General features: G+C 46.5%; 2 protein-coding genes and 1 pseudogene across 3 annotated transcripts; 1 reads left to right on the top strand and 2 right to left on the bottom strand.

Moving 5' to 3' along the window:
- Positions 1–8,422: 8,422 nt before the first annotated feature.
- On the bottom strand, positions 8,423–9,891 carry LOC123040476 (peroxidase 21). The gene is made up of 2 exons (XM_044463312.1): positions 9,716–9,891; positions 8,423–9,600 (listed from the first exon to the last, which is right to left on the bottom strand). Exons 1-2 carry the CDS (start codon positions 9,780–9,782, stop codon positions 8,651–8,653), a joined length of 1,017 nt encoding a protein of 338 aa, XP_044319247.1. The 5' UTR covers positions 9,783–9,891; the 3' UTR covers positions 8,423–8,650.
- Positions 9,892–19,294: 9,403 nt separating this feature from the next.
- On the top strand, positions 19,295–23,125 carry LOC100682454 (phosphoinositide phospholipase C 2). 2 transcript variants are annotated; one of them, XM_044465981.1, is made up of 8 exons: positions 19,295–20,001; positions 20,356–20,491; positions 20,582–20,833; positions 20,925–21,166; positions 21,273–21,390; positions 22,047–22,193; positions 22,274–22,360; positions 22,616–23,125. In XM_044465981.1, the coding sequence occupies exons 1-8, from the start codon at positions 19,460–19,462 to the stop codon at positions 22,907–22,909; spliced, it is 1,818 nt and encodes a 605-aa protein (XP_044321916.1). In that variant the 5' UTR covers positions 19,295–19,459; the 3' UTR covers positions 22,910–23,125. The 2 variants fall into 2 exon arrangements, with proteins under 2 accessions (XP_044321916.1, XP_044321915.1); XM_044465980.1 differs by having other exon boundaries at positions 19,296–20,001; positions 20,922–21,166.
- Positions 23,126–23,227: 102 nt separating this feature from the next.
- On the bottom strand, positions 23,228–23,388 carry LOC123047696 (uncharacterized; annotated as a pseudogene).
- Between the last annotated feature and the right edge of the window lie 617 nt (positions 23,389–24,005).

The raw sequence follows: 24,005 nt of genomic DNA on the forward strand, positions 1-24,005 counted from the left end.
TCCCCCCTTGGCCGCCGCCCCCTTGGGAGATTGAATCTCCTAGGGCCGGAGCCCCCCCTGGGGGCTTATATAAAGGGAGGGGGGAGAGGGGCAGCCGCACCCTGAAGTCCTGGCGCCCCCTCCCCCTGCTACACCTCTTCCTCCCCCGTCACGTGCTTGGCGAAGCCCTGCCGGAGTGCTGCTGTTCCACCACCACCACGCCGTTGTGCTGCTGCTGGAGCCATCATCATCAACCTCTCCTTCCCCCTTGCTGGATCAAGAAGGAGGAGACGTCACATGCTCCGTACGTGTGTTGAACGCGGAGGTGCCGTCCGTTCGGCGCTAGGATCTCTGGTGATCTGAATCACGGCGAGTACGGCTCCATCATCACCGCTCCCTCTAACGCTTCCGTATGCGATCTACAAGTGGTATGTAGATGCAAACTCACTCCCTTGACTCGTTGCTTAGATGAACTCATAGATGGATCTTGGTGAAACCGTAGGAAAAATTTTAATTTTCTGCAACGTTCCTCAACAGTGGCATCATGAGCTAGGTCTATGCGTACTTCTCTATTGCACGAGTAGAACACAATTTTGTTGTGGGCGTAGATCTTGTCAACTTGCTTGCCGCTACTAGTCTTATCTTGCTTCAGCGGTATTGTGGGATGAAGCGGCCCGGATCAACCTTACACGTACGCTTACGTGAGACCGGTTCCACCGACTAACATGCACTAGTTGCATAAGGTGGCTAGCGGGTGTCTGTCTCTCCCACTTTAGTTGGAGCGGATTCGATGAAAAGGGTCCTTATGATGGGTAAATAGAAGTTGACAAAATCACGTTGTGGTTATTCGTAGGTAAGAAAACGTTCTTGCTAGAACCCAATTGCAGCCACGTAAAAGATGCAACAACAATTAGAGGACGTCTAACTTGTTTTTGCAGCAATTGTCATGTGATGTGATATGGCCAGAAGTTGTGATGAATGATGAATGATATATTGTGATGTATGAGATCATGTTCTTGTAATAGGAATCACGACTTGCATGTCGATGAGTATGACAACCGGCAGGAGCCATAGGAGTTGTCTTTATTTTTTGTATGACCTGCGTGTCATTGAAGAACGCCATGTACACTACTTTACTTTATTGCTAAACGCGTTAGTCATAGAAGTAGAAGTAGTCGTTGGCGTGACAACTTCATGAAGACACGATGATGGAGATCATGATGATGGAGATCATGGTGTCATGCCGGTGACAAGATGATCATGGAGCCCCGAAGATGAAGATCAAAGGAGCTATATGATATTGGCCATATCATGTCACTACTTTATATAATTGCATGTGATGTTTATTGTGTTTTATGCATCTTGTTTACTTAGAACGATGGTAGTAAATAAGATGATCCCTTACAACAATTTCAAGAAGTGTTCTCCCCTAACTGTGCACCGTTGCTAAAGTTCGTCGTTTCGAAGCACCACGTGATGATCGGGTGTGATAGATCCTTACGTTCACATACAACGGATGTAAGACAGTTTTACACATGCAAAACACGTAGGGTTAACTTAACGATCCTAGCATGTACAGACATGGCCTCGGAACACGGAGACCGAAAGGTCGAACACGAGTCGTATGGAAGATACGATCAACATGAGAATGTTCACCGACGATGACTAGTCCGTCTCACGTGATGATCGGACACGGCCTAGTCGACTCGGATCGTGTAACACTTAGATGACTAAGGCGATGTCAAATCTGAGTGGGAGTTCATTAAATAATTTGATTAGATGAACTTAATTATCATGAACTTAGTCTAAAATCTTTGCAAAATATGTATTGTAGATCAAATGGCCAATGCTCATGTCAACATGAACTCCAACGCGTTCCTAGAGAAAACCAAGCTGAAAGATGATGGCAGCAACTATACAGACTGGGTCCGGAACCTTAGGATCATCCTCATAGCTGCCAAGAAAGCATATGTCCTTGAAGCACCGTTAGGTGACCCACCTGCTCTCCCAGCACTGCAAGACGATTTGAACGTTTGGCAGACACGTGCTGATGATTACTCCCTCGTTCAGTGTGGCATGCTTTATAGCTTAGAACCGGGGCTCCAAAAGCGTTTTGAGCAACACGGAGCATATGAGATGTTCGAGGAGCTGAAACTAGTTTTCCAAGCTCATGCCCGGGTCGAGAGATATGAAGTCTCCGACAAGTTCTATAGTTGTAAGATGGAGGAAAACAGTTCTGTCAGTGAGCATATACTCAAAATATCTGGGTTGCACAGCCGCCTGTCCCAGCTGGACATTAACCTCCCGGATGAGGCGGTCATTGACAGAATCCTTCAGTCGCTCCCACCAAGCTACAAGAGCTTTGTGATGAACTATAATATGCAGGGGATGGTGAAGACCATTCCTGAAGTATTTTCAATGCTGAAGTCGGCAGAGGTTGAAATCAAGAAAGAACATCAAGTGTTGATGGCCAATAAGACCACTAAGTTCAAGAAGGACAAGGGTAAGAAAAACTTCAAGAAGGACGGCAAAGATGTTGCCGCGCCCGGTAAGCCAGTTGCCGGGAAGAAGTCAAAGAATGGACCCAAGCCTGAGACTGAGTGCTTTTATTGCAAGGGGAAGGATCACTGGAAGCGGAACTGCCCCAAATACTTAGCGGATAAGAAGGCCGGCAACACTAAAGGTATATTTGATATACATGTAATTGATGTGTACCTTACCAGTACTCGTAGTAACTCCTGGGTATTTGATACTGTTGCTGTTGCTCATATTTGTAACTCACAGCAGGAGCTGCGGAATAAGCGGAGACTAGCGAAGGACGAGGTGACGATGCGCGTCGGGAATGGTTCCAAGGTCGATGTGATCGCCGTCGGCACGCTACCTCTACATTTACCTACGGGATTAGTTATAAACCTTAATAATTGTTATTTGGTGCCAAGTTTGAGCATGAACATTTTATCTGGATCTCGTTTGATACGAGATGGCTACTCATTTAAATCCGAGAATAATGGTTGTTCTATTTATATGAGAGATATGTTTTATGGTCATGCCCCTATGGTCAATGGTTTATTCTTAATGAATCTCGAGCGTAATGTTACACATATTCATAGCGTGAATACCAAAAGATGTAAAGTTGATAACGATAGTCCCACATACTTGTGGCACTGCCGCCTTGGTCACATTGGTGTCAAGCGCATGAAGAAGCTCCATTCTAATGGACTTTTGGAGTCTCTCGATTATGAATCATTTGACACATGCGAACCATGCCTCATGGGCAAGATGACCAAGACTCCGTTCTCCGGAACAATGGAGCGAGCAACCAACTTGTTGGAAATCATACATACCGATGTGTGCGGTCCAATGAGCATTGAGGCTCGCGGAGGATATCGTTATGTTCTCACTCTCACTGATGACTTGAGTAGATATGGGTATGTCTACTTGATGAAACACAAGTCTGAGACCTTTGAAAAGTTCAAGGAATTTCAGAATGAGGTAGAGAATCAACGTGACCGAAAGATAAAATTCTTACGATCGGATCCTGGAGGAGAATATTTAAGTCACGAATTTGGTACACACTTAAGAAAATGTGGAATCGTTTCACAACTCACGCCGCCTGGAACACCTCAGCGTAACGGTGTGTCCGAACGTCGTAATCGCACTCTATTGGATATGGTGCGGTCTATGATGTCTCTTACCGATTTACCGCTATCATTTTGGGGATACGCTCTAAAGACAGCTACATTCACTTTAAATAGGGCACCGTCTAAATCCGTTGAGACGACACCGTATGAATTATGGTTTGGGAAGAAACCTAAGCTGTCTTTTCTAAAAGTTTGGGGATGCGATGCTTATGTCAAGAAACTTCAACCTGAAAAGCTCGAACCCAAGTCGGAAAAATGCGTCTTCATAGGATACCCTAAGGAAACCATTGGGTATACCTTATACTTAAGATCCGAGGGCAAGATCTTTGTTGCCAAGAACGGATCCTTTCTGGAAAAAGAGTTTCTCTCAAAAGAAGTACGTGGGAGGAAAGTAGAACTCGATGAAGTACTACCTCTTGAACGGGATAGTAGTGCAGCTCAGGAAAATGTTCCTGTGATGCCTACACCAACTGAAGAGGAAAATAATGATGATGATCAAGGTACTTCTGATCAAGTTACTACTGAACTTCGTAGGTCCACAAGGACACGTTTCGCACCAGAGTGGTACGGCAACCCTGTCCTGGAAATCATGTTGTTGGACAACGGTGAACCTTCGAACTATGAAGAAGCAATGGCGGGCCCAGATTCCAACAAATGGCTAGAAGCCATGAAATCCGAGATAGAATCCATGTATGAAAACAAAGTATGGACTTTGACTGACTTGCCCGATGATCGGCGAGCGATAGAAAACAAATGGATCTTTAAGAAGAAGACGGACGCGGATGGTAATGTCACCATCTATAAAGCTCGACTTGTCGCTAAGGGTTATCGGCAAGTTCAAGGGATTGACTACGATGAGACTTTCTCTCCCGTAGCGAAGCTTAAGTCCGTCTGAATCATGTTAGCAATTGCCGCATACTATGATTATGAGATATGGCAGATGGACGTCAAAACGGCATTCCTTAACGGGCATCTTAAGGAAGAACTGTATATGATGCAGCCGGAAGGTTTTGTCGATCCTAAGAACGCTGACAAAGTATGCAAGCTCCAGCGATCCATTTATGGGCTGGTGCAAGCATCTCGGAGTTGGAACATTCGCTTTGATGAGATGATCAAAGCGTTTGAGTTTATGCAGACTTATGGAGAAGCCTGCGTTTACAAGAAAGTGAGTGGGAGCTCTGTAGCATTTCTCATATTATATGTAGATGACATACTTTTGATGGGAAATAATATAGAATTCTTGGACAGTATTAAGGCCTACTTGAATAAGTGTTTTTCAATGAAGGATCTTGGAGAAGCTGCTTACATATTAGGCATCAAGATCTATAGGGATAGATCAAGACGCCTCATAGGTCTTTCACAAAGCACATACCTTGATAAAATTTTGAAGAAGTTCAAAATGGATCAGTCCAAGAAAGGGTTCTTTCCTGTACTGCAAGGTGTGAGATTGAGCTCGGCTCAATGCCCGACCACAGCAAAAGATAAAGAAGAGATGAGCGTCATCCCCTATGCCTCAGCCATAGGATCTATTATGTATGCCATGCTGTGTACCAGACCTGATGTAAGCCTTGCCGTAAGTTTGGTAGGAAGGTACCAAAGTAATCCCGGCAAGGAACACTGGACAGCGGTCAAGAATATCCTGAAGTACCTGAAAAGGACAAAGGACATGTTTCTCGTTTATGAAGGTGACGAAGAGCTCGTCGTAAAGGGTTACGTCGACGCTAGCTTCGACACAGATCTGGATGACTCTAAGTCACAAACCGGATACGTGTATATGTTGAATGGTAGAGCAATAAGCTGGTGCAGCTGCAAGCAGAGCGTCGTGGCGGGATCTACATGTGAAGCGGAGTACATGGCAGCCTCGAAGGCAGCGCATGAAGCTATTTGGGTGAAGGAGTTCATCACCGACCTAGGAGTCATACCCAATGCGTCGGGGCCGATCAAACTCTTCTGTGACAACACTGGAGCTATTGCCCTTGCCAAGGAGCCCAGGTTTCACAAGAAGACCAGGCACATCAAGCGTCGTTTCAACTCCATCCGCGAAAATGTTCAAGATGGAGACATAGATATTTGCAAAGTACATACGGATCTGAATGTCGCAGATCCGTTGACTAAACCTCTCTCACGAGCAAAAACATGATCAACACCAGAACTCTATGGGTGTTCGATTCATCACAATGTAACTAGATTATTGACTCTAGTGCAAGTGGGAGACTGTTGGAAATATGCCCTAGAGGCAATAATAAAAGGGTTATTATTATATTTCCTTATTCATGATAATTGTCTTTTATTCATGCTATAACTGTATTATCCGGAAATCGTAATACATGTGTGAATACATAGACCATAACATGTCCCTAGTGAGCCTCTAGTTGACTAGCTCGTTGGTCGACAGATAGTCATGGTTTCCTAACTATGGACATTAGATGTCATTGACAACAGGATCACATCATTAGGAGAATGATGTGATGGACGAGACCCAATCCTAAGCATAGCACAAGATCGTGTAGTTCGTTTTGCTAGAGCTTTTCCAATGTCAAGTATCTCTTCCTTAGACCATGAGATCGTGTAACTCCCAGATACCGTAAGAGTGCTTTGGGTGTACCAAACGTCACAACGTAACTGGGTGACTATAAAGGTGCACTACAGGTATCTCCGAAAGTGTCTGTTGGGTTGACACGGATCGAGACTGGGATTTGTCACTTCGTATGACGGAGAGGTATCTCTGGGCCCACTCGGTAATGCATCATCACAATGAGCTCAAAGTGACCAAGTGTTTGGTCACGGGATCATGCATTACGGTACGAGTAAAGTGACTTACCGGTAACCAGACTGAACGAGGTATTGGGATACCGACGATCGAGTCTCGGGCATGTAACGTACCGAATGACAAAGGGAATTGTATACGGGGTTGTTCGAATCCTCGACATCGTGGTTCATCCGATGAGATCATCGAGGAGCATGTGGGAGCCAACATGGGTATCCAGATCCCGCTGTTGGTTATTGCCCGAGAGTCGTCTCGGTCATGTCTACGTGTCTCCCGAACCCGTAGGGTCTACACACTTAAGGTTCGGTGACGCTAGGGTTGTATGAATATGAGTATGCAGTATACCGAATGTTGTTCGGAGTCTCGGATGAGATCTCGGACGTCACGAGGAGTTTCCGAATGGTCCGGAGGTAAAGAATTATATATAGGAAGTGGTATTTCGGCCATCGAGAAAGTTTCGGGGTCACCCGGTATTGTACCGGGACCACCGGAAGGGTCCCGGGGGTCCACCGGGTGGGGCCACCCATCCTGGAGGGCCCCATGGGCTGAAGTGGGAGGGGAGCCAGCCCATAGTGGGCTGGTGCGCCCCCCTAGGCCCACCCCTTGCGCCTAGGGTTGAAACCCTAGGGTGGGGGGGCGCACCACATGCCTTGGGGGGCACTCCTCCCCCCTTGGCTGCCGCCCCCTTGGGAGATTGAATCTCCCAGGGCCGGCGCCCCCCCTCCCCCTGGGGGCCTATATAAAGGGAGGGGGGAGAGGGACAGCCGCACCCTGAAGTCCTGGCGCCCCCTCCCCCTGCTACACCTCTTCCTCCTCCGTCACGTGCTTGGCGAAGCCCTGCCGGAGTGCTGCTGTTCCACCACCACCACGCCGTTGTGCTGCTGCTGGAGCCATCATCATCAACCTCTCATTCCCCCTTGCTGGATCAAGAAGGAGGAGACGTCACACGCTCCGTATGTGTGTTGAACGCGGAGGTGTCGTCCGTTCGGCGCTAGGATCTCCGGTGATCTGAATCACGGCGAGTACGACTCCATCATCACCGCTCCCTCTAACGCTTCCGTACGCGATCTACAAGTGGTATGTAGATGCAAACTCACTCCCTTGACTCGTTGCTTAGATGAACTCATAGATGGATCTTGGTGAAACCGTAGGAAAAATTTTAATTTTCTGCAACGTTCCCCAACACAGAGCACGGAAAAGAACGGTGAAGCAAGCCATGGTGGACGGATGGTAGCAAGACGTGTCACCTAACATGTGCCCTCAAGCACTGAGCGAGTTCCTACAGCTTGTAGACAGGACCCAACACATTCAGCTCCTGGATAATATTGAAGACAAGCTGGTCTGGGCTTGGGAGGCTAATGGCTGCTTCTCGGTAAGATCGGCTTACCGAGCGTTCTTTGCAGGGAGAGAGGAGGCCAATGGAGCCATGCAAATCTGGCGATCGAGGGCGCCGGCGACCTGCAAGCTGTTCGCATGGTTGGCAGCTAGGGAGAGGTGCTGGACGGCAGACAGGCTTGCGCGACGACAACTACCACATCCCCCTGCTTGTCCATTCTGTGACCAAGCGCCAGAAACAATCAATCACATCTTGCTTGGCTGCGTCTTTGCGAGGCAAGTGTGGCTGACCATCCTTGATCACTGGGACAAACATATCTGGCTACCAAGCGTGGATGCTAGTCTGATGGAATGGTGGTCCTCCGTACACCCACAACCAAAGCTCAGGAAGGAGACCTGGACTGTAATTGCTCTGGTTGCATGGATGTTGTGAAAGCATAGGAATGAGGTCGTGTTTGATGGAGCCACTCCTTCCACGAGTGAGCTTCTCAGGAAGATCGAGTTGGAAGGGCAAGATTGGAGGGCGGCTGGCCTTCTGCGCGAGGCAAAATCGCTCCCGATTAGAGTAGATGAGTGGGCCAGTAGTGAGTAATTCGCATGTCGAGTTTTGGCTATGCTAGCCGTGGATAAGTTGTAAAACTTTTTGCCTTTCTAGGCTTTTTCTATCTATGATCTCGATACGTCAAGCTTTGACGTATCCTTGAAAAAAAAAGATTTTTCAGTGTTCCAGACGTTGAATACTACAGCGAATTCGGATAACGCATACCCATCAGCATAGCAGGGAGGCAAGGTATGCATGCTCATACAGCAAGCCAAGCATGCACACAGCCACACATGATACATGGCCCCTTCATCACTTCTGAATTATTAGCGCATACATACACACACGATCACGTCTTGCCACGAGGGAACCACTGATCACTAGCCCTTACTTGGCGTTGACGAACCTGCAGTCCTTCCTGACCTCCCCCTGCCCGCCGGTGAGCGGCCCGTTCTCCGACATCCTCACCAGCGCCGCCGCGAACGTCTCACCAAAGTACCCGTTATCAGCCGCCATCTTCTTCACGAACGGCGCGGTGCGCGGGTCGGACGCGAGCCGCTGGTCCACGAGCAGCAGCCCCCGGCCTTTCAGCAGGTTCTTGTGGTACATGTTGTCGAGCACCATGGGCGTGGCGCGGTCGTTGCGCGCGTACGCCACGTCGCGGGTGTCCTCCCTCGCGTCCGCCGTCGGGCACCGGCCCCGCAGGTACGCGCCGTACGCCGGCTCGATGCCGCCGTCCACCGCCGGGTACAGCCTGGCCACCAGGTTGTTGCAGTGGACGCGGCCCACCGAATGCGCGCCCAGCAGCGCCACCACGGCCTCCGCGTCCAGCCCCATGGCCGCGAACCGGGCCAGCACCGCCGACACCGTGTCGTTGTGGTTCGGGATGTACCGCTCCACCTCGCCGTACTGGCTCTCCATGGCGTCCCGCCGCCCCGTCCGCATCGGGATCGCGGCCGGCCCGCCCAGCATGGCCGCGCCGTCCCGGGCGGTCAGCGCGAGGAGGTCCGCGCAGGAGACGGTGCCCGGGCACTCGCGCTCCAGCGCCGACTTGATGGCGCCCACGTACTTGAAGTTGCGCATGCCGAAGCTCCTCGGGGAGGCCTGCTCGGAGACGAGGCCCGTGGCGGCGTCGGTCTCCAGGAGCAGCGAGGCGTCGCAGGACTTGACGGTGCAGTCGTGGAAGAGGGCCCGGAGCCACGACACGGCCGTGTTGCCGTGTTCCTCGTACAGGCTCCTCACCTGCTCCTTCACGATCTGCTCCGCCCTCGGGCAGATCTCGGAGTAGTAGTTCAGCCTCAGACCACCGCCGCCATTGCCATTAGCGGCAGCATTCCCTGCCATGGCAGCAGATTAGGCAAACCGTCTGGAAGGTCTACTACTCGAGTCGAGATTGATAATCGTGCATTTCAGACGGAAATTGAGGTAGGAAATATGCAGATGGTAGCTTACGAGCAGTGAAGCAGCACAAGAGGAGCAGTGCAGATGCCACCGGCACTAGGCTTGAGCTGAGACCCATCTTCAGTTCACCCTGCCTTGCAAATATCCAAGGTGCTCAACCCGCTCTCATATCATATCGTTCTTATAGCCTAGGCGCCAAGTGGGAGGGAAGTGGGCATAAGTGAGTGGTTGACTGAAAGTGACACCATTGGAGATGGCCTCAAGTTTCAAGTACTCCATCCATGAAAACGCAGTTACTTCCTGGCTGACCGACACAAATTAAGGTTGGAAGTGCAGTCGTAACAGAAACCCAAGTCATAAACTTGGTTGAATGCGATTAATCAAGTTTCTGCAAGAGGGGCCTTACTTGTCAGTTGCTGAAACAAAAACAGCGGCCAGTTCGATGCCGTCCCTACCACCGTCCTGAATTTGACATGCACCACCATCTTACTCCATTTTCAGTCAAGAGATCTGCAGTGTATATGTGGTTGAATGAAACCGCCGAAATGAATGCATCCATCGGTTACCTGACTTGGTTTCTTCCACCTCAACTTACACCCTGCAACTTCGACCCAATAAACTTCGCAACAGAGATCCACATTAAAAACCTCTGTGTACTGGCTACCCGGAACAAGCAAGGTGGTATGGGGGGAATTGGATAATTAACATCTTCTGTTTCAGCGTTGCCTGAAGAAACTTGGACAGCAATGCATTGGTCTCAATCAGGCTTGACGCTGCAAGTTTCCAGGTGGTGCTCCGCTATTGCAAATCAGTGCTTGAACCATTATCGCGAACCACCGCTAAGAACAAATTATAGAGTATGAGAATGCTGAAAAATATCGCAAATAATACGACAAACTCTATGAATGATGTTCTGGGATGTTTATTTTTCGAAATATATATATATATATATATATGGACTAGAAAACAGAGTGGAATGATAACATGTCGCATCGACGACCCTATATCTCAGTTATTGTGAGGGGTATTGGGACCGTTCTTATTATGCATGGCCGTGGCCTAATAATGCGGATCATTTCTTTTTGTGCTAGTGTTTTATTTGCACCACCACCTTACGCTATTTCAGTCAAAATATCTGCAGGTGCATCCATCAGTTACATTTTTTTTTTTGAGAAATCTCGCCCGACTTTATTGGTTGATATTGTTCATAGATACATGAGTTGGGTCATGAGGCAAGCCCAACCAAATATGTCTACCTATATCTAAATTACCTTACGCTATTTCAGTCAAAATATCTGCAGGTGCATCCATCAGTTACATGCCATGATTCTTGGGCCTCGTTTACACCATGCCGCTTTCAAATGGTCACTGTGTATACAAAATAATATCCAGGGAGTGTTAAAATTGTGTTCTTGCTGTATTAGGACAATACTGTCCGTTTAAAAAAAATGTTGTGACATTTTAGAAAATGTTCATGATATTATTAAGAAATGTTCATGCATTGTTAAAAATATATATTCATACCATACAAAAACAAACATGTTTCAAAAATATGTTCTTAACTTTAGAAAAGTGTTTAGTACAATTCATAAAGAGGTTCAAGAGAGTTAACAAAGTACCACACTTTTCAAAAATATTTCCGTGACATTTTTTGAAAATGTAGAATTTTATGCATAATTTGAAAAGGTACAGTCAAAACATGTTCTAACACTTGACAAATGTTTTTGTCATTATAAAATTATATTCATGGCATTTATAAAATGTTAAATATGTGTTACAAAATTATTTTATTATAAAATATTCAATGCACATTTGAAAAAGGGAAAGGGGGAATGGATAAATAAATAAAATATATAAAATGATGATAAAGAGAAACGCAGAAAAAGACATAAAATACACTATGACACCTTCCAAAAACCGGGCGAAAGGCTACTAAAATCATTTCCCACAGTACAAAACGTCGGCACCACATGTGGTGTTGCGGCGGCCCATCAGGACGATCGCATGAGGCGACGTTGTACCATCTCCCTTACTCCCCCACTGGGTTTCGATAGGCACGCTTGTGGTTTTGTTCAGCGTTGTACTGGTTTTGGCTCGGTTTTTTGTAGGCCTTTTCCTTTTTTGATTTTTTGTTTTCTCTTTGGTTTTCTTTGTTTCCTCACTTGTTTTTGTCTGCTTTTTCTGTTTTCTTTTTCATCGGATTTCTTCATTTCTTGCTCTGTTGTCACTTTCTTTTTCAACAGTTTTGTTGTCTCTTTATCAGTTTTCATTTGGATTTTTCTTATCTTTTTTTGTTTTCTTTGGTTTTGCTTTTGTTTTTGTCGGTTTTTAATTGTATTCTTTTTTTAACGCATCTAAAAAAGTCAATACACGATATACATTTTGAGTGTATCCATGAAACATCTTTTTAATACACCTTCAACATTTCAAATACAAGATGTACAGTTTTCTTTTGATATATGGTTTGGAAGACTTTTTCGAAAACATGGTGAACATTTTTCAAATACAGGTTGAATATTTTACTAATGGCAATAAACATTTGTTTGAAACTACGCGACATTTTTAACATAGTATAAACATTTTTAATATTTCATGTACATTTTTCAAAAATACGTGAATAATTTCTTTAAAAGTTCACGTAATTATTTTATGCCGATAAACATTTTTTAACCTGCGAATGTTTTTTAATTGAATAAAAAATGGTGTAGGTCTTGAAGATTTAAAAAAAATCATGATTAATATTTTTATCAAACATATTTTTTATGTTGACTCATTTTCATACACATTCTACATTTTATGTAAACACCAGGAACATTTTTTATATACACGATTAACATTGTTCATATACATGATTAACATATTTGAAAACTTATATTTTTCTATGCCTTCCTTTTTACATACACGTTTTATATTTTTTTTTATACATCAGTAATATTTTAGATATAGACGTTTAAGATTTTTCAAATACACGATTAACATTTTCTCATATTCTTGTTTTGAATTCTACTTTTTTGCATACACATTGTACTATTTTCATATGCATTAGAAATATTTTTCTATTGATGTTTACCATTTTTTTTAAATGCAGTATTAACATTTTAAATTGTATGTAGAGTGAGTTTTATAATAGATATATTGAAAATATTTCGAAATATAAGCAAGTGTAAAAAAATGGAAGGAAAACTATGAAAAAAGAGCACCGAAGGCTTGTGTCCCGCGCTGGTCCGACCATTCTGACGTCTGCATTAGGTGAGACGTGATATTGTCTCGTATCAAGCAAGACATAGTTGTGCCCACTTTCAAGTTTTGGATTCCCTAACTCAAGTCTTAGGGGCTGTTTGGATGCCGCTCATACCTGCCCAGCCAAAAATCGGGGGCTGCCAATTTTTTGGCGCACAGTTCATCGATTCGGCTCAAAAACTTAACACCCGACCAACCATTTGCCGTAGATCCGAAATATTGGCTTTCAACCAAACGTGAGCCAATCAACCAGTCAACGTCTAGAAAATCGGTAAGGCTGGTCCCGGCTGTGATCCAAACAAACCCTTAATCTCAGTCTGACCCAGTAGTGAAATCAGAGGCCAACCCGATAGCTTGCCCTAAGAGCATCTCTAGCAGATCCGGTAAACACCCATCCTGGGAAAATTGTTTACGGTATCTCAAAGCAGGATGACGGACACCGAGACAGAATAGATCCAGTAAACGTATAGCGCATATTCAAACTCGCAATCTGCGCCACTGAAAACATCACCAGAGTTCATACATAAAAACATAGTTCATACTACATACCCGAGTTCATACTTAATAAAAACGGAAATTAAACATAGTTCATACTTAAACGGTGTGCATACTAGCATACTACTAGATCTACTCATCACCGTCGCCGCTGTCATCGCCGGGTGGGTTACCGTGGCGGTGATACTCCATGAGGGTGCTAGAGAGGACTTGCGAACAACGCCTCCACCCGTGCCGCTGCAGCTTCATCTCCGGGGTGGCCTCCTTGGCCTCGAATCACACCTTCTCCGCCTCCCGGTGACGCTTGATCCCGGGGAGAAGATGCAGTCGAGGCGGTAGAAGTTCCTCCACGCCCGTGCTCTGGCGCTGTGCGAGCGGGCGCCGCACGTGCGCGCCTGCCCCTTGCGCCATTCCTCCATCGGCGGGCGGATGGTGGGTCTCACGGCCTCTGCGTCGTTGCGGCGCTTGCGAGACGACTCCTTGCCAAGCCTTCCTCCGCCACCCCTCCCGCCGCCCGAGCACAGCATCTCCTCTCACCTCGGGTGGCTCAACTCGCCGGAAAACGATGTCGGAGCTCTCTCGATTTATCGCTAGAGTAAAAAAAATGTGGCGGAGGAGGATGAGAATCCTAAAACGTCTCGGCGGCATATATAGAGGTATCAGGGGCGGTTTACCGGCCTCCCGTAAAGATCTTACAGGCCGGGTCGTTTTTATCAGACCTGTTCGGACCGGTTTTTTCTAACCGTCCCGTGGATCCACTTGAAAAAAGCATTCTGATGAGGTTTTACGGGATCTACTGGAGTGGCTCTAAAGCAAGCAAGTGTTAGTTCTCCCTCGCTCCCTCCGCAGTTTCAAGTCTTGAAAAAGAGAAGTCTTTACAGCTTGGAAATGACAGGCCCGTGGCAGCTGGCTGAAGCGCGTGACGAGAAGAAGGATATGCCAATTCTTTTCGTATTCCGCTCACCCGCTAAAAATAGTACGCAACGCACGTACCGGCATATTTTCCACTTCAATCAAAGAAAAAGCAAAGCAAAGGTGCCGACAGACACAAATGGGCCCGTCCGGGGCCTCCACATAATAAATTCCGACCCCGAACAGAAAATCGCAAAGGAAAGCACTGGATGCCTTGCTCTTGCTTGCCAAAGCTAAGTCCGGCTTCATTTCCTTTTCTTTTTCTTTGCCTAAAAAAAATCGTCGTTTCCTACCGCACTTGGCATTGTTGAACTGCGGTGGCACAACTATCCCTCCTTCTGTCCCTATCCCAGCACCTCCAATGCGACCGTGAGCTCATACCAGGCCAAGACACGTGTACCGTGGCTAAGCCACACAACGGATATTTATGTCCACCGAGCGTTATCCATGGAAGATGGTGACTCCATAATGCATGTCGGGGGAGGGTGGGCCCCACACGCATTGCACACGTAGGCCGAACGCCGGCGTTTCTGGTAAAACTAGATGATACCCTGCACGTTGTTACGGGAATATCTTGTAACATATCTCAATGTGATTCATTGTATGAAACATATATAAAAGGATAAAACTGAAACTACATATACTTTATTATGTTTGATCACTATATAGTTGTAAAATGTTTATTAAAAATAAATAGAATAATAGAATAGAAATTCGCATGTTGAGATAGGTCTTTTTTCATGCAAGTTTCATGATGAAGTGGCATGCTTGCATGTTGCGAGACATATGATAATGAGTGTGGGGTTTTTCTCGTGCATGTTGTGCGATGATGTGGTACGCTTGCATGTTGAGAAAAATAGTCAATGGGGCTAGCTATTTAAATATAAAAGATATGCCACACGTGGCCGGTACAATATAAGGGTTGACTCAGCAACACTCCAGTCGAGCACAGCCACCTAGCAGGCTAGCACAGCATGTCTTTGTCATATTCATGCCTGCGTCCTTGTCTCTCAACCGAATCCCGGATTCACTTAAACCGCCAAATACAAACTAATCCTAAATTATTACTATTGTTTTTCGACGGTGTTTATTATGCATGAGGCAAGGAATGAAAAAGTCTCCACCGGATATTTTCTTGTACGCGCGTGTTTCTTTGGCATGATCATACATACATATCACACTCCACATTCAGGTGGGGGAATTCCCTTCCACCGAAAAAATAACTCAATGTATGAACGCAAACGCACACACTGTTTTTTTCTTAAACATTCAATGCATTAATTTTTAATTATGGTAGTACAACGAACATCAAAAATAATAAAAATTACAACCAGATGCATAGATCACCTAGCGATGACTACAATTACTAAAGCGAGCCAAAGACGCGTCGTTGTCATCGCCTCTCCCTCACTAAAACCGGGCAAAACTTGTTGTAGTAGACAGTCGGGAAGTCGTCGTGCTAAGACTCCATAGGACCAGCGCACCAGAACAGCAACCGTTGCCGTTGAAGAATAGCGTGGATCGGAAAGATCCAACCTACAGATACACAAACATAGACGAATTACGACTGGATTCGAGCAAATCCATCAAGGACAGATCCGCCGGAGACACACACCCACCAACGATATTATACGCACCACCAGGACGGGGGTTGTTGAAAGAATATGTGGTGCAACCATGTTTGGTTTTGGTGATTGATGACAATCTATATGGACTAATGGTTGCCTTGAGTTGTATTTGAAGAATTTGTCCATAGGCTTTTCTTAAAATCCATTTGTTGGTTTCAAGGAGAGTATGTGATGACCAACGTGCTATTTAAGGAATTATCTAAAGATTGGTCATGTGAAAGGTTGATCAAGACTAAGTCAAAGAGTGAATCAAGTTGATCAACACACAAAGCATACAAGATGTACCGAGAGGGATCAAGTGATCTCATGGTGGGGTAAGCATTGTCCATTACACTTTGTGTACTAACCCATGGTCTACGCGAGAGTTGTTTGTGGGTTTAGGTATGTTTTCATGGTCGTGCATCAAAAGGACGATATCATATAACCCACGGAGGATGACATCAAGTGGTGATCGTCATCAAGGTTGCAGTGTGCAAGTTCAAGTGAAGCATCACGAATAGATCGTGCTTGAAGCTTGTCGTTCATTGTGATGACAATGGACTTTTGAAGATGTGCCGAAGAGTAGCTCACCCATAATGGAGTATGCTGGAGCAATCAACTAGTCTTCATCGACCCAACGCAATCAAGAAAGGTGGTCCATCTTGAGGAGGACAAGATCGCCATCATCTAGCTCAAGTGGAATATGCGCAAGGCAAAGGTTTTCCCTTGACATGTTTTCTATTTTACCGGTCTCATGGTGGTATTTGGAGACCGGGTTATAGGATCGATTGTCGTACTATCAAGGGGGCTCTCAAGTGAGTAGCTTGATCATATCGTTCGTAGAGAGCTCAAACCATTGCATCCTTGCATCATCTTTCTTGGTTCTTGTTTGTTTTTTCTCTGTGTGAGTTTTAGAGTTTTTGGTCATCTTCATGACAAGCTCGAGTTCATCGAAAATGAAGTTCACATATGCATCTTCTATGATGTTTTCGATGTTAGAGGTTATGTCGGTTCTTCTCTGTTGGAGGTTAGCTATTTGGATGCTACTCGTCGTCATCTATCCAACAAGGTTGAGTTTGCTCAATTCGGAGCTCATATCCAGAAGTTATGGCAGCTCTGTTTTTCTTGTTGCATCTGTTTTGCTTGGGGGCTTGCTTGATGCACCCCTGCGGTAGTACCGCTCTGGGCAGCGGTAGTACCGCTTGTAAGCGGTACTTCTGTTGTCCAGTTCTATGGCTACCACCGCTGCTTTCTTGGGGTTCTGTTTTTCGTGTCGGGTTCAACTGTAGTAGGGCAGAAGTGAGGTGTGACGGTACCGCCTATAAGCGGTAGTACTGCCCTTGTTGGGCGGTAGTACCGCTACTACCGCTGCGCTATGCTCTGCCCTGCCCGCTCTGCTCCTGTGTTCTGCTTCTCCCGCGGTAGTACCGCTGGGATGAGCGGTGGTACCGCTCCGGCGGCACTACCGCCCCAAGGTTCTTTGTCGCTGCTCTATTTTCTTGTTATCGCCCGATGGAGCGGTATTCCCGCTCGTGTGCGGGCTGAGCACATAACGGTTGGATTTTTCCCACCTATAAAAGAGAGTCTTCTTCCCCATTGAACCTTATCCTTCTAGCTTTTGTTCTTCCCCATTGTTGACCTTCTTGATCTTGCTATCTCTCAATCCCTCCGATGATTCTTGCTAGTTCTTGAGGGAAAAGAGAGAGGAGATCTAGATCTATGTTTTCACCAACCAGTTCTCCTCTATGTGAGGGGAACCCCTTGGATCTAGATCTTAGAGTTCTTAGGTGTTCTCCTTCTTGTTCTTTCTCTCATTCTCCTCCCTAGCATTAGTTGCTTTGGCAGGATTTGGGAGAGAAGGACTTGGGCACTCCGTGTGCCCTTATCATTGCATTTGGTGCATCGGTTTGAGTTCTTCACGGTGATACATGGAAGTTACAAGTTGAGAAGCTTATTACTCTTGGGTGCTTGGTACCCTTGAGCTTGTTCCTCTTGGGTGCCTTGGTGCCCTAGACGGTTGGTGGTGTTTGGAGCCCAATCATTATGGTGTAAAGCTCTGGGCAAGTGTGGGGTCTCTAATTAGGTTGTGGAGATCGCCCCGAGCATTCTAACGGGTTTCAGCGACCGCCCCCAAGGGTTACCAAAGTGTACGGGTTCAGTGACCGCCCCCACGGGTTGCCATTTGTACGGGTTAGGTGGCCGCGCTCAAGGGTCCCTTAGTGGAATCACGGCATCTTGCATTGTGCGAGGGCATGAGGAGATTATGGTGGCCCTAGTGGCTTCTTGGGGTGCATTGTGCCTCCACACCGCTCCAAACGAAGATTTGCATCCGCAAGGGTTGAACTTCGGCATACATCGTCGTCTCGGCGTGCCTCGATTATCTCTTACCCGAGCTCTTTACTTATGCACTTTTTTGTGATAACCATATTGTTTCTTGTCATATATCTTGCTATCACTTAGTAGTTTATCTTGCTTAGCATAAGTTGTTGGTGCACATAGGTGAGCATAGTTGTTGTAGGTTTTGTGCTTGACAAATCAACCGCTAGGTTTATTCCGCATTTGCTCAAGCCTAAATGGTAGCGCCTATTCACCCCCTCTAGGCGACATCCACGATCTTTCAGCTATGTTGGGAGTACCTTATTCCATCTTCAGGGAGCCGCCACCGTCTCGTCTTTCTGAGCATGACACAAACCTAACAAAACTCCAAGAAATATCTAAAAACAAAACCCTCCTGCCAACAAGGACCGGGATCCACCTTGTTGCTATGGCCCTAATGCCACTAGAGACAAGGCGGCAGGCGGGAGGAGAAGGCGATTGCATCTATGGAATTGCCTAGTATAGTTGGCATCTTGCATACACCCTATTTATGTGAAGACCTAGAAGATAATAAGCCGACACAACATGTTGAGATTGATGAAGTCTTCACAAACGTCATTGTAGTTGATGAAAACGTCTGCTCACACTAAATGCACATCACGAGAAGACCTGGAATAAATTCAAGAAAATGCGAACATCAACGCTAAGTCTAGACTTTTCTTCGTGGGTTGGTTCCACCACAAAATACCTAACCAACTGAGCACTCTCACTTCACGAATGCGCGTCTGTGTTTTTTAGTGCATGTATTTATAGTGTTAGTATTTGTTTTTCCAAAAAAAAATATGAAAAGGAGATACTCCACAATTCATATGAATCGAAGGGGGTATATGGTTAACATTTTATTTAAAAATTTGAAGTTTTTCTTTAGACAAAATTGGAATTTTGATCTAATAGATTATTATTATTATTATTATTGAGCAAAATTGATCTAGGAGATGGAGTGCAGTTGAGTGCCATTTGTGTGCCGACAGTTAATTAACACCCCACCTCCATCCGTCTCCTTCCCTCCATCCCTTTCGCCTTCCCCTCTCTCCCCCTCCCCTGTTTCTCCCTCTACCAGTCTCCCCTACGGATACATCGCCGACGACCCAAGCAAGCAAGCCGCCAGCAGCAACAAACCAACCCAACCCAATCCCTGCCGGCCAAACTCCAAACTTCCAAAGCCATGGGCACCTACAAGTGCTGCCTCGTCTTCAAGCGCCGGTACCGCTGGACGGACGCGCCGCCGCCGGACGACGTGCGGGCGCTCTTCGCCGTGCACTCCGGCGGGGCAGCCACCATGGGCGCCGACGGCCTGCGCCGCTACCTCGAGTCCTCCGACCCCGACGCCGCCGACGACGCCGAGGGCGAGGCGGACCGCCTGCTGGACCAGATCCGCCTGCAGGGACACCAGCACCAGCGCGCCGGCCCGCGCCTCCCGCGCCTCGGCCGCGGCCAGCTGCTCGGCCTCGACGACTTCCACCGCTTCCTCTTCTCCGCCGACCTCAACCCGCCCGTCCGCCGGCCCCAGGTCCACCACGACATGTCCCAGCCCCTCTCCCACTACTACGTCTACACGGGCCACAACTCGTACCTCACCGGCAACCAGCTCAGCAGCGACTGCAGCGACGTCCCCATCATCAAGGCCCTGCAGCGCGGCGTCCGGGTCATCGAGCTCGACATGTGGCCCAACTCCGCCAAGGACGACATCAGCATCCTCCATGGCAGGTTGCCACGACTACTTTGCTGCTTCCTACATACTCCATTAGGATGCTATTCCCCACATCGAATCCACCGTCCACTAGCTTAGTCTTTCCTCTTCGATGCAATCGATGGAGGAAAAGATTGCGCGCCTCGATTTCGTAGGTGTATATTTTTAGACAAACAGAAAGCTCCCCTGCTCCATTGCTCGAATGAAACAAGGATGCAGAGTGCAGCACTCAGTTCTTAGTTTTACAGGAAAATAAAACAAATTCAGTTTGCAGAAAACGAACATTTCATAGGTGACTCGCTCACGCTGCCGATAAAATAAGGGGGGCTGAATCTTACACCGTGTGCTGCTGTCTTGCCAATTCTGAACAGGACTTTGACCACCCCGGTTTCGCTGCTGAAATGCTTGAAATCCATCAAAGAATATGCTTTCGCCGCGTCTCCCTACCCGGTTATCATCACACTCGAAGACCACCTTACACCCGAGCTGCAGGACAAAGTTGCCAAGGTAGCTGTACTTGCTCCTGAAATTTTTGTTATCTCCATCCAGGAGATCTGCACTTCTCTAGCTAACAGGTGCTTCTGAAAATCTCCATAGATGGTCCTTGAAGTGTTTGGCACCATACTGTACTACCCTGAAGAAGAACATCCCAAAGAGCTCCCTTCACCTGAGTCCCTCAAGGGTCGCGTGCTCCTATCAACAAAGCCCCCAAAGGAGTACCTTGAAGCCAAGGATGGTGGTGCCGCGAAAGACGGTGATGCGGAGCAGAATCCTGGCAAAGGAACTGACGATGATGCGGCTTGGGGAACAGAAGTCCCAGATTTCAAGACTGAAATCCAATCTGCTAAAGTACGTGCTTGGAGTTCTCAAATTTCTGCTCTCTTTTGTCCTGGCAGTCAGCAAAATTTTACCTACACAATTGTCTGTGCTCTGTCAGCAGGAAGATGATGCCTCAGAGAACCGTAGAGACGGCGATGAGGACGACGACGATGAGGACGAACAGAAAATGCAACAGCATCTAGCTCCACAGTATAAGCGCCTTATTACTATAAGAGCAGGAAAGCCAAAGGGGGGTACTACGTCTGATGCCTTGAAGTGTGACCCGAACAAAGTTAGGCGGCTCAGTTTGAGCGAGCAACAGCTTGCCAAAGCTGTAGTTAATCATGGCACCGAAATAGTGAGGTATATATCTAAATAAAATAGCTCGTATCATTTATTTCTATCTTTAATAGTCAGAGATCCTCTTTTGTTTAATCTTACTGAAGTTTTCAATAATTTTGCTAACAAGGTTTACACAGAGGAATCTACTGAGGATATACCCAAAGGGCACTCGGGTTACTTCATCCAACTACAATCCATTTATTGGTTGGGTGCATGGTGCTCAGATGGTAGCCTTCAATATGCAGGTGCGTTTCTGTTTCCGAGTAATCTATCCCAGGGCAATGGTCTTGCTTTATGCTCTGAACATCCAATTAAGTAAATCCAGTGGGAGTTGCAATCACATCACATATCAAATGGCAGAAATATATAGATGATTATAGTTATACTAGGTCAATGCGAAATAACCCTTATCTTCTTATATGAACTGAAGTGGGATGCAATCTGTGCCATATGTAAAATCGAGATAATCCACCTAGCAAGGGCTGACGATCAGCACATTTTGCAGCAGTTCCTGGACAAGCCCTACTAAAGAAATCAAGGACCTGATAACGTGCATTACCGACTTACTGTGATAGTTACTAGATAGGTTCTATTGCTGATGATTGGCACATTTTGCAGCAGTTCCTGGTCTCCTGTACAAACCCAAGCCCTAACTAAAAAAATCAAGGAGTTGATAACATGCATTATTGACTTGCTGTGACTAGGTGCTACGGAGTAGATAGGTTCTGATGCTCTATGTGCGTGCAATATTTAACATGGGAATGCTTTAGGTTCGGCAGATCACAATCTGTCATCAATTCGGACATACACTTGCCTAAAGTTGGGCAAGAAGTTAATGTTTATTGGTCATATGTCGTCCCTTTCGTACTGGCGTGTTATAACTGCATGATATTCCTTGCAGGGATATGGAAGAGCTCTTTGGTTAATGCATGGATTTTATAAAGCCAATGGTGGCTGTGGCTACGTGAAGAAACCGGATTTCTTGATGCAGTCCGAGCCGGAAGTTTTCGATCCAAAAAAGCCTCAGCCTGTTAAGAAAACCTTGAAGGTATGGGCTTTTTCAGGCATCTCTCCAGTTTTGTTTGTGCCACTCGAAATTCAGGAGACGAATGAAGTGCTGATTTTCAGGTGAAAGTGTACATGGGAGATGGTTGGCGGATGGACTTCAAGCAGACTCACTTTGACCAATATTCTCCTCCAGATTTTTACGCACGGGTATGAATGAAAACTAATTTGGCACATCGATAGCTTACAACCATCATCGCAACCCAAAAGCTCGATGAAATCAGTAACAAGAACCGAAACGCAATAACCATATCTCTGAAACATCAAACTGAATGCTGATAGATATCTTACAACTGTGAACTGCAATTACAAAGCTGAATGAGTTCAGTAACAAGAACCTAAAACAGTATCCATTTATCTGAAACAGCGTCAGACTGAACCCTGCATGTATCCGTTGGGTGACAGGTCGGGATCGCCGGCGTCCCGGCGGACTCGGTGATGAAGAAGACCAAGGCGGTGGAGGACAACTGGGTGCCGGTGTGGGGGGAGGAGTTCTCGTTCGACCTGACGGTGCCGGAGCTGGCGCTGCTGCGGGTGGAGGCGCACGAGTACGACATGTCGGAGAAGGACGACTTTGCGGGGCAGACGGTGCTGCCGGTGTCGGAGCTTCAGCCCGGGATCCGCGCGGTGGCGCTGTTCGACCGCAAGGGGAACAAGCTCCCCAACGTCAAGCTCCTCATGCGCTTTGAGTTTGTGTGATTTGGAATGGTTTGGTTTGGTTTGAGAGATGATGGCGTGTCGGCGGCCATTGTTGGTACTTGGTGCTCGTGCATTCTTTGTTCATCCTGTACATACGTGATGCCTTCCTACGTGAATACGGAGTGTACGGTTGTATATGTGAGTCAGTTGTGTAGACACGAGAATTCATCAACCCTGTATTTGTTGTGAGTGGCGTAATAAGGTATTTTACCATCACGTTTGTTGTCAGTGGAAATAAGGTACGTACGTGATTAGTTTTGTGTTAACTCTTTTGAAATATTTCATAGCCAGAAAAGATTTGAATTCAAGGTATTGTAGGGCTTTACCCAGTCCCGAAGGAGAAGGAGCCCTTTCAGAAATTCTCAGTGGCCCTCCACAAAGGGAGAGCCACAGAGGGGGTTTGGAAATAGTTTTCAACCAGCAATTGACGCGCCTCGGTATTACCTCACTAGCTGCGTCATTGCCCCAAGCGCAAAGATGCCTCTCAACGCCCGCGCCCCCCTCCCTCTTATAGCCGAGCTCTGCACCCAGCCCCTCGTAGCTAGCCGAGGTGGGACTAAAAACGTTCTCAGTCGCCAGGTTTCTCTCGCGTCGGTTCAGCATCGACCAGGCCTTTTCTTTCCCACGCTGCATCACTGAAGCTGTCCTGATGGCGGGCAGCAATATCAGTTAAGCTCTCAAGGCCCTGCGTATAGTTGCAGTTCAGTTTGCTGAACTGAAATATTTCTGTAAACGGCATTCCACTATTTCTTTCTTGAAAAACAAATGATAGATTCTAATGTATTGTACTCCCTCCGTCCCATAATATAGGACGTTTTTTGACATTAGTGTAGTGTCAAAAAACGTCTTACATTACGGGACGGAGGGAGTAGTGTTTAGTGCGTACATTGGGTAATCGAGGTCTGTCCATCGGTCTCTATAGATACATAAATCTTGATCAACAAAGATGCAGTTTTAGTCTTTTAGATATAACCCTACTTTTCCTGGGGATATTCAGTTTGAATCTTTTTTATGATTGTTGATAGCTCTGAAGTTGAAAGCTGTTCCTAGTATTCAAGTTGTTTTCCATATTTTCTATGAGTTAGTCTGAATATGG

The sequence above is a fragment of the Triticum aestivum genome, chromosome 2B, assembly GCF_018294505.1.
Source record: "Triticum aestivum cultivar Chinese Spring chromosome 2B, IWGSC CS RefSeq v2.1, whole genome shotgun sequence".
NCBI classification, from domain to species: Eukaryota; Viridiplantae; Streptophyta; class Magnoliopsida; order Poales; family Poaceae; genus Triticum; species Triticum aestivum.

What these genes read in the sequence shown, in the direction of transcription:
- LOC100682454 (XM_044465980.1), top strand. Translation starts at nt 19,460, where the DNA reads ATGGGCACCTACAAGTGCTGCCTCGTCTTCAAGCGCCGGTACCGCTGG. An exon ending in CTGAAATCCAATCTGCTAAA is followed by an intron (nt 20,834 to 20,921) that starts GTACGTGCTTGG and finishes GTGCTCTGTCAG; the next exon opens with CAGGAAGATGATGCCTCAGA. An exon ending in TGGTAGCCTTCAATATGCAG is followed by an intron (nt 21,391 to 22,046) that starts GTGCGTTTCTGT and finishes TATTCCTTGCAG; the next exon opens with GGATATGGAAGAGCTCTTTG.
- LOC123040476 (XM_044463312.1), bottom strand. Translation starts at nt 9,782, where the DNA reads ATGGGTCTCAGCTCAAGCCTAGTGCCGGTGGCATCTGCACTGCTCCTC. An exon ending in CTTGTGCTGCTTCACTGCTC is followed by an intron (nt 9,601 to 9,715) that starts GTAAGCTACCAT and finishes CTGCCATGGCAG; the next exon opens with GGAATGCTGCCGCTAATGGC.